Genomic DNA, 10,700 nt, shown 5'->3' on the forward strand with positions numbered 1-10,700 from the left:
CAGGTATTTTGAGCAGTAGGATTATAAAAAAATATATGCTAATATAAAATTAAATGATAAAGTAGCCTATATAAAACTGCAAAATAAACATTCATCTATGGGTACTTTTTACTTAAGTACATAAAAAATCAAGTACTTTTGTACTTTCACTCGAGTAAAATTGAAAACTGAGCACTTTTACTGGAGTAATATTTTATTATACGGATCTGTACTTTTACTCAAGTACTTGATTTGTGTACTTCGTCCACCACTGGTGAACGATCAAGAGAAATACAAATCGTGACAAAATCCATAAAACACTTTCCAGCTTTTGGAATGAAGTATGTATGACTTTTGCGATGCGAAAAGGCACAATCCACTCAATCTTCATATTCGTATAGCTTTAGTTATCAACTCTCTATCTGCTTTGGTAAGCATGACTGTAATTGTTCTGCTCCTCTCTCCATAGGTTCAATCGGAGCAGAGTTAACGAGCAGCAATGTTAGCATGTTCATCACATCCGACGCTGGAAACACGTGGCGGCAGGTGACTCTGACCATGGGGGGTGTTCAGCCAGATGGGGTGGGCAGTAATTTCAGCACTGATGCATATCTTTGAGCGGATAAATCCATGTGCCGCATTTCAGAGCCTATAATCAAATGACACCTTCAGAGAAAACTAAATTCAATGACATATATGATGCCCGTGGGTGCATGTTTGATGATGCGATTTAAATTTATGGGGCCAGCTGTCTAATTAAAAATGGAGAGCTCAAATAATTAAGAGAAAATTTATGTGGCAAAAAGTTAAAGCATGCTGTGTAGGGCACGGGTTTGATGTCATATATCTTGTCCGTAAGAATTACAATCACTGGGATTTGAGAAATAGCATAATTTCAAGGACAGCAGACCTGTGGTTGCCAGCTTTCATCTAATCAAATTGAAAGCCCTCCCAAGAAGAGTAAGGATATGAAATATTGTCATAACTCATCCAACCTGACATTATGAATGAAAATAACACGGGAACATATGTAACATTGCCTTGAGACACATATGAGCAGAAGTACGTAATGTGAAGTTTTTCTTTAAATTTTGGCACTAAACCAGCGAAAGTTTTTCAGAAATACGCAGTCCTTATTTATTATAGATTTATGTAGATCAAGCACCTAGGGTCAGATGCATTTCTTGGTTATAATGACTCTAGTGTGGTTGTAGCTTGGTTGACCCAACTCTTCCAGTGTGTTCACAGCCAAAGGAAAACAAAACAGACCCCACACAGTATCCCGCTAACATAAACACTAGCCTCATAATCATTAGCCCATGAAGTACTTAAGCCAATCAGATGGTGTTTTTCCTTCACTTTAACAGACTTGCGTATGCTAAATGCTTGAAGCCCCAAGGCCTAAACTCAACAGGAATTCATATCAGCAAGAATTCACAGCACATACAGTGCAGTTATCAGAGCTCTGGGGCAAACAAATGGAAACTGCTAATGAGGGCCTCAATTTTCAGTTCAACTTTGCAGTAGGTCAACCTAGCATCTGGCTGGATTTTTCTCCGTAAGGCAATTTTCTTGTTTCATACATGTTTGCAACTACTAGCGGTTCTGTAATGGAGACTGGATGGGGCCATGCTTTTAGGCTGTTTTTTTTTTTCTTTTGAGCTCTGTATTTATATAAAATTATATGCTTGTGTGTACTCTTACAAGAAAAGTTATTGGGACAATACCTTTTTTTAAAAGGTACACTTTTGCACCATATTTATCTCTAAAGAGTGCAAACAAGTAACTTAAAGGTACATATCAGTACTTAAATTGAACATTTTAGTACCTACTGTAAATGGTGCAATTTAGTTCCTTTTTGAAAAGGTACTGTCGCAGTTTGTACCTTTTCTTTTGTGCTTTTGTACTTTTTTTTTTTTCGGAGAGTGTGGTCTAATTTATGGAAGTATTTTATTAATAGGCACAGCAGACTTATAAAATTAGCTTTTGCATTAGCTGACAAGTTGCTTAAAGTGTATTTAGATTTGTAGCTGTATTTGAAGTTTTATATTGTCAGTTTCCAAGTTTATATAATTTTATCAAACAGGATAGAATGCTTTAAAATAGGGCTGTCAAATCGATTAATCGCATCAAAATAAATGTTTGTGTTTACATAATATGTGTGAGTACTGTGTATATTTATATGTATATATAACACACACACATATATATGTGTGTGTGTGTGTGTGTATTTGATTTATATTCTATATATTATATTATACATATATTATGTATATGTAAACACAGACTTTTATTTGGCATGGGATTACTCTTGATTAATTGATTTGACAGCCCTACTTTAAAATGAGACAAACTAACTAATATCAATAATGACATTTCCATGAATTCATCAAATTGCTAATACTCACTGATGTGTGTGCTGTTGTTTTCCCTCTAAAATAATGTCTAAAATGATGGAAAGTGAAATTAAGGTTACAGGAAAAACCTATAAATTCATTACCAAATATTCCAAAGAAAACTAAATATTTTGAATATTGTATGTTTTATATTGTATGCAGTCTTTTAATACAGTACTGCATATAATGAGAATATCAAAATGAATGGAGCAGCCATATGATTAATACATTCTTTGTCTATTCCAGATATTTGATGAAGAGTACAGTGTGCTGTATCTGGATCAAGGTGGAGCTTTAGTGGCAATTAGACACACCCCTCTTCCCATCAGGCACCTCTGGTAATCCTACACCAAAATCATTACTAATATTCAATGCGTATGTTCGTAAAAGATGAGTCAATGCAATCACATCAGGCTGACTCACATAATCATGGGGAGTGTGAACATTCTCATTAAACCCAGTAGACTGTGTAATACTTTTGTCTAGTAATCTAGATTAAATGTCGGAAAGGTGCAGTAAAGTCCTGTTTGAATTATTTGCCAGCTGTATGTGGAAATGCAATCTTTTCTACACTATATCGTAGTTTCAGCTGTGCGCTGCTGGTTTCTATGCAGGTTGAGCTTTGATGAGGGGAGGGTGTGGAACAAATACAGTTTCACTTCATCGCCCCTGTTCGTGGACGGTGTCTTGGGCGAACCGGGCGAGGAAACGCTTATAATGACGTAAGTATGATGAATATTCAATAGTAATACATTTAGATTTTTTCTGGAATGAGAAAAAGGTGCTTGATGAAATACAGTTTATGTGATGAACACTGTAAACCCTGAATGTCCTCAAAGAATTGGAGTAAATTCAAAGTAATTAACTCAGTGTTGGCATTGTCACTTTTTCCGACATGATTTGTTCTGTTACTGTATGGAAGGCCGTTTCCGCCACTGAATAAAAACATTTTTAAAAATGTAATTTTTATCTTGCAGTTCTGACTTTTTTCACAAGTGTGAGAAAAAAAAGATTCATATTTTCTCTGAATTGCGAGTTTATATCTCACAATTTTGACTTAATAAATCGCAGTGTGGGTTATAAAGTCAGAATGGCAAAATATAAACTGGCAGTTCTGAGATAAAAAGTCACAAGTGCGATATAAACACAATTCTGAGAAAAAAAGTCGCAATAGAGAGATAAACTCAAAGTTGTGAGAAATAAAGTCAGAATTGGGAGATAAACTTGCAATTCTGACTTTTTTTCACAGAATTTCGTCCATCTATTTTCGTCTAGAATTTTATATCTTGCAGTTCTGACTTTATAACCAACACTTGTGAATTTATATCACACATTTCTGAAAAAAAGTCAGAATTGTGTGTTTATATCTTACAATTCTGACTTTATAACCCACAATTGCAAGTTTATATCATGCAGTTCTCAGAAAAAAAAGTCAGAATTGTGAGATAAAAAGTTGCAATCACCTTTTGTTTTATTTTTTATTCAGTGGCAGAAATGGGCTTCCATGGTTATTTCACCCTGAAGAAGGACTGAATAGCTTTGTTAGACATACATAGTAACATAAAAATAGTACTACCATTTTATCTAGCTAGAAAATAATATATAGAAAGAGAATATATACACTAACTGACCGCTTTATTAGGTACACCTTCCTAGTCCCGGATTGGTCCCGCCTTTGCCTTCAGAACTACCTTCATTCTTTGTTGCATAGCAGCCAGCAAGGTGCTGGAAACAATCTTTAGAGATTTTGGTCCATATTGACATCATAGCATCGCACAGTTGCTTCAGATTTACTGGGTGCAAATCCATGACACAAATCTCCCGTTCCACCACATCCCAAAGGTCCTCTATTGGATTGAGATCTGGAGGTCATTTGAATGTAGTGAACTCATTGTCATGTTCAAGAAGCCAGTTTGAGATACTTTGAGCTTTATTATATGGTGCATTATCCTGCTGGAAGTAGCTATTACAAGATCAAACACTGTGGTCATAAAGCGATGGACATGGTCAGCAACAATTCTGGCGTTTAAACAATGCTCAATCTAAGTGTGCCAAAAATAAAAAATTAAAAAATCCTCACACCAGCAGCAGCAGCCTGAACGTTAATACAAAACAGGATGGATTCATGCTTTCATGTTGTTTACTCCAAATTCTGACCCTAACATCCGAATGTCGCAGCAGAAATTGAGACCAGACCAAGCAACCTTTTTACAATCTTCTGTTGGTGAGCTTCTGTGAATTATAGCCTCAGTTTCCTGTTCTTAGCTGACAGGATTGACGCCTGGTGTGGTCTTCTGCTGCTGTAGCCCATCTGCTTCAAGGTTTGATGTGTTGTGCATTCAGAGATGCTCTGCTGCATACCTCAGTTGTAACATGTGGTTCTTTGAGTTACTGTTTCTTTTCAGCTCAAACCAGTCTGGCCATCTCCTCTGACATCAACAAGGCACTTTCACCCACAGAACTGCTGCTCACTAGATATTTGTTCTTTTTCTGTCCATTCTCTGTGAACCCTATATGGTTGTGCGTGAAAATCACAGTAGATCAGAAGCTTCTGAAAGACTAGCACATCTGGGACTAGCAACCATGCCACGTTCAAAGTCACTTAAATAGCCTTTCTTTCCCATTCTGATGTTAGGTTTGAACTTCAGTAGAACATCTTGACCATGTCTACATGCCTAAATGCATTGAATTGCTGCTATGTGATTAACTGATTAGATATTTGTATTAACAAGCAGTTGAACAGGTATACCGGCTAGTAAGCAGTGTTGGGGTAACACATTACAAGTTGCATAATCAGATTTTTTTTTTTCAAGTAACTACTAAAGTAATGTATTACTTTTTAATTTACAAGTTATCTTTTCAAATAAGTAACAGTTACTTTGTTTTTCCCATTTATTGACTGACAGCTCTCCTGTACCCATGTTGAGAGAAATCAGGAGTAAGTGCAGAGATGTTGTGTGTGCCGTGTAAACATGATGGTTACTAGTTCTACACTAATTGTTATCATGCATTTACTCATCTCACTTACATAAAAACAGATTCATTGTTCCTCAAAATGAATAAAAACAGGGAATTGCAAACAAAAAATATGATGCAAACCTTCAATAATTACATATGTTAAATAATACAAATAGGCTTTATGTATTCAATCCCGTTTTATTAACTAGTGTCTTTGCTGCTGACATTCAATGATCCAATTCAATCAAGCAAAAAAAATACTTTAAATAAACAACTTTATTTAAAATATTTTTATTGTTTTTTCATGCAATCTAGAATGTTTGAAAGCCTGAGGCTCATGTCACTTTTGGTGTGAAAGGGCTTTTACATTTGCACATTTTTATATATATATATATATAAGTAATTAAGTAACGTGATTAGTTATTTTTTTTAGGTAGTAACACAATATTATAATGCCTTACTTTATAAAAGTATAACTTTCCCCAACACTGCTGGTAAGATTAAGATGTCTGTTTTTATGAAACAAATTAAAATAGCAAATTAATATTAAATATATGTATATTAATTTATACTTTATAATACAATTATATTTTGTAACTAAACTTTTTATAAATTTGTATACTTTATTGTAAACAATTGTGAGTTTGTATTTCATAATTGCAACTTTATATATTGTACTTATAACTTTAAATTTCTACTTTATTTCTCATAATTGTGACTTTATGTTACAGTGTGAGCTCTGTCACAATTACAGGTTTTACTTTCATATAAATAAATGGTAATTGTGAAAAATATGTAAGAATAAAATGCTCAGTGCTTTGCTTGATTTGCTTGGTGATAAAAATAAAGCAATTAATGATAAAGCAAGTGGTTTATTTTTAGACCTTCCAGTAATGACTCACCTATTTGAAAAGGCAAATCATTAAAACCATCATGCCAGTTCTGATTTTACATTATCCTGAATCCAGCACAACCTAAAATTATTTTGAGAAGTATTTCATGAAATGTTCCTTTATAGGATATTCCTAGATACTTTCTGCTGTCTTTCTGACAGGCCCTAAAAGTGTCACACTGTCAGACTTTCTCAATGTGAGTTTCAGACTTTTTGTTGACAGTTTGACGCAGGTTTCCACTGATGTGGTTTGACTTGGATAAGCATTTCCTCTTCCTGTCCGCTCTACATCTTTCTAATCATTAGAGTCACTGCGCTCTCGATATGCCACTGCTCGCCAGACATACAGCGGCTGATGTTGTGCCTTTGTTTGCAGGATCTTCGGTCATGTCAGTCACCGCTCAGAATGGCAGCTGGTAAAGATAGACTTCAGGTCTATCTTTAACAGAAGATGCATTGAGTCTGACTATGTGCCGTGGGATTTACATGACCAGGTGAGAAATTATTTTAGCATTTGGGTCCCCAATCTGAATATTTGCCTAAATCCTTGTTTCACACAGTGTTGTATATTGATCTCTTTAAGGAGGAAAGAAAATGCGGAAACAAACAAACAAACAAATAAATAAAGGATGAATATATGATATAACAAATATAAAAACATCAAATTTTCACAAACTTTCCAATATTACTGGTATAAATTAAAATGTCTTAAATTTCTTTTTAAATAAAATAATATTCCATTAAATTAGACATAGTATCATATAAATGATCGTTTTAGTTAAACAAGTTAAACTAAGTGAGAATGAAATATTGCCTTGACAATTAGCTAAAATAAATAAATGTTTTTGCTGTTGTTATTTTTATTTGTAAAATAATATAATATTGCTTCAGTTATTTTTTTTTTACTTGAAGCAATACACACACACATACACATGTTTGATAGAATAAAAAAAATATATATATAACCCAATTAATAAAGGTCAAAAAATTACTTTTCATATTGAATTTATATAATCTTATGTTTTAAGATTGCAAACTGTAATCTGAGTCTCTGTCGCCAACAACAAACAAGTTCCCTATCTGTCGGCCACTTCGAGTTATGTCGTGATGACATTAGGGGATTCACTTGGGAGCCCCAATCATCTCTGATTTTAAGAGAAAACGCCAATGAAATTTGGCAAGTAGATTTTGCATACCTGCGCCACTCCCCGTGCGTACGGGTATAAATAGGCGACAGGTCCATCCACTCATTCAGATTTTTGCTTCTGAGCCGAGTGGATGAATGTGCTTGATCTCCACAAAGCCCATTTCATCATCTGACTGGAATCTGTTCTGGTTGGCGTCATGGTGCGAACAGTGGTGTCCCTGTCTACAGCCCCCTGGGCACTTCAACTGAAAGAGCAAATTTCCTAAAAGAGCAAATCACGGACGGCTTGCTTCTTTTTGTTGTGGTCGTTACCTGTCTTCTGAGGATGGAAGCCGTTCCGTCCGTGTCCTCTTGGTTGTGGTCGTAACCTGTCTTCTGAGGACGGACACAATCGTTGTCTTCAGTGTCTGGGCATCCAACACGCTGAAGCTGCATTCGTGGATGACTCGTGCGCCTGTTGTGGGTGAATGAGCATGGCATCGTTGCGATCTCCCCTCTGCCGCTACCTGTCCCGGTCTCTCTGGCTCGAGTAGAGGACCGTCGACTGGCACTCTGGGAGATCTGAGGGTCACAGTAAGAGCTTCTCTGCCGGGCGAGCCCCCGCGGACCTCTTACTCCTCACGCAGCGTCTGTCCCGTTTGGCTCCCGAGTGATTTCGATGGACTGCTTTGCGGAACTGCCAGCATTTCATTCGGTGCACCCCCGGAAGATCAGATGTCGATCGCAGCATCGGGGATGGGCTTATCGTCCTCCGAAGATGAAGATTCGGTGGGGCTGCGCCCCTTGGGTGTTGTGGCCGCCACCAAATCGGACCTGGAGCTGATGGCCATGCTTGCCCGGGCAGCCATGATCATCGGGCTGGAGGTCAACAGACCGCCCAGTCCCGAGCCCTCACGGCTGGATGATTGGTTTCTTGGGGCTCACAACTGCGATCTGCTCTGGTGCCTTTTTTCCCAGAGGTGCATGAGGAGCTGACGAAGTCGTGGACGGCCCCTTTTACAGCCAGAAGCCGCTCGTCTCCCTCCTCCGTCCTCACTACCCTGGTGAGGTGGAGAGAGCGATTGCGGTGCACCTGTGCCCACAAAACGCCACCACTTGGAGGAATCGTCTGCGTCTCCCGTCCAAAGCCTGTAAGCTTACGGCTGCTCTCGCGGCCGAAGCTTGCGGTCCTGCGGGCCAGGCCGACTCTGCCCTGCATGCCATGGCTATCCTGCAAGTTCACCAAGTCAAGGCACTGAAACAAATGCACGAGGGTGGCACCGACCCGAGGTTGATTCAGGAGCTGCGCTCGACAACTGACTTCGCCCTCCGGGCGACGAAAGTCACGGCGCAGTCCCTCGGGAAGGTGATGTCCACTCCAAGTCCAAGAGAGCCATCTCTGGCTCAACCTGGCAGAGATGAAAGACATCGACAAAGCATGCTTTCTTCCAGGCTGGGCTGTTTGGCGACACTGTCGAGGGCTTTGCCCAGCAGTTCTCGGCAGTGCAGAAGCAGACCGAGGCCATCCAGCGCATCTTGCCCCGGTGGGATGCACCACCAGCCACCGCTGCCCCGCGGGCCAGGCCTCAGTCTGCTTGTTGCCATGGGCGCCCTCCTGCGTCCTCCAGAGCTGCTCCGCCCCATACTGAATCAACACCTAGACTGGCGCGTTGAGTATGACAGCGCGTCTCACCAACGAGCGCACCCAGTCAGTGCTGGACTGCCTGAGTTCATTCAGAGGCAGGATGGTGGTTCCGCTGAAACTATTTCAGAGGCTCCTGGGACATATGGCATCCGCAGCCGCAGTCACGCTGCTCGGGTTGCTTCATATGAGACCGCTTCAGCACTGGTTACACTCCCGAGTCCCGAGATGGGCATGGCTCGACATATTGTTGTCACGACAGATGCCTCCAGTTTGGGCTGGGGCGCTACATGCAACGGGCAGGCAGCCTCGGGGCTCTGGACAGGGCCTCGACTGCTTTGTCACATCAACTGCCTAGAGCTGTTGGCAGTGCATCTTGCCTTACGGCAGTTCTGGCCACTGCTTCAAGACAAGCACATGTTGGTCCGCACGGACAACACTGCGGCTGTCTCTTACATCAACCAGCAGGGAGGTCTATGATCACATCGCATGTCATAGCTCGCCCGCCATCTCCTCCTCTGGAGTCAGACACGGCTCAAGTCGCTGCGCGCTGTCCACATCCCAGGGGAGCTTGCCCGGGTCTCCGGTCAGCCCCTGTACTGGGCTAGGTGTCCATATGGCTTGATTGTAACCAAGTTCAATCGTGCACTATCACGACAGCTCACGTTCCCCAGAGAATGGCGACTCCATCCTGCGACGATCTGGCTGATCTGGAGTCAATTCGGGGAAGCCCAGGTAGACCTGTTTGTTCCCATGTGTCCTCCCACTGCCAGCTGTTTTACTCCCTGACCGAGGCCCCCCTCTGCACGGACGCGCTGGCATACAGCTGGCCTCGGGCTCTACGCAAGTACGCGTTTCCCCCAGTGAGCCTCCTCGCACAGACACTGTGCAAGGTCAGGGAGGATGAGGAAAAGGTCCTGCTGGTTGCGCCGTACTGGCCAACCCGGACCTGGTTTCCGGAACTCATGCTCCTCGCGACAGCCCTTTCCTGGTGCATTCCTCTGATGAAGGACCTCCTTTCTCAGGGGCTCGGCACCATGTGGCACCCGCGTTCAGATCTGTGGAACCTCCATGTGTGGCTCCTGGACGGGACGAGGCGGACTTGAGTGATCACTCGGACACCATCACTCAGGCTAGAGCTCCCTCTACGAGGCAAGCCTATGCACTGAAGTAGAGTCTGTTTGCAAACTGGTGTTATTCTCGCCGAGAAGACCCCCGATGATGCACGATTGGAGTAGTGCTTTCTTTCCTGCAAGAGAGGTTGGAGCGTAGGCTGTCACCATCCACCTTGAAAGTGTATGTGGCTGCTATTGCAGCACATCACGATGCAGTGGACAGCCAGTTCCTGGGAAAGCATGATCTCATTATCAGGTTCCTGAGGGGTGCCAGAAGGTTAAATCCTCCTAGGCCATCCCTGATGCCCTCCTGGGATTTCTCTACCATCCTGGCTGGCCTTCAGAGGTATCCCTTTGAGCCGCTGGATTCAGTTGAGCTTAAATTCCTGTCTGCTAAGACAGCGCTCCTGACTGCGCTCACATCCATCAAGAGGGTGGGGGACCTCCAACCATTTTCAGTGAGCGAAGAGGGCCTTGTGTTCGGGCCGGCCTACTCTCAAGTCGTCCTGAGACCCCAGCCTGGATACGTGCCCAAGGTTCCCACCACGCCGATCAGGTGTCAGGTTGTGAAGCTGCAAGCTTGGAGGAGGCA

At 41.5% G+C, this 10,700-nt stretch overlaps 1 protein-coding gene across 1 annotated transcript in view; it reads left to right on the forward strand.

Moving 5' to 3' along the window:
* Nucleotides 1-414: 414 nt before the first annotated feature.
* LOC107690753 (VPS10 domain-containing receptor SorCS1-like) overlaps nt 415-10,700 on the forward strand; it is a gene marked incomplete at its 5' end in the record, with an annotated part of 45,431 nt that continues 35,145 nt past the window's right edge. The window contains 4 exons of the mRNA XM_016489161.1: nt 415-525; nt 2,622-2,713; nt 2,990-3,097; nt 6,602-6,719. Of these exons, the coding sequence (XP_016344647.1) occupies nt 415-525; nt 2,622-2,713; nt 2,990-3,097; nt 6,602-6,719 (429 nt within the window). The remainder of the gene's footprint in view (nt 526-2,621; nt 2,714-2,989; nt 3,098-6,601; nt 6,720-10,700) is intronic.

This window comes from Sinocyclocheilus anshuiensis, unplaced genomic scaffold (assembly GCF_001515605.1).
Source record: "Sinocyclocheilus anshuiensis isolate Anshui unplaced genomic scaffold, SAMN03320099.WGS_v1.1 scaffold3470, whole genome shotgun sequence".
NCBI classification, from domain to species: domain Eukaryota; kingdom Metazoa; phylum Chordata; class Actinopteri; order Cypriniformes; family Cyprinidae; genus Sinocyclocheilus; species Sinocyclocheilus anshuiensis.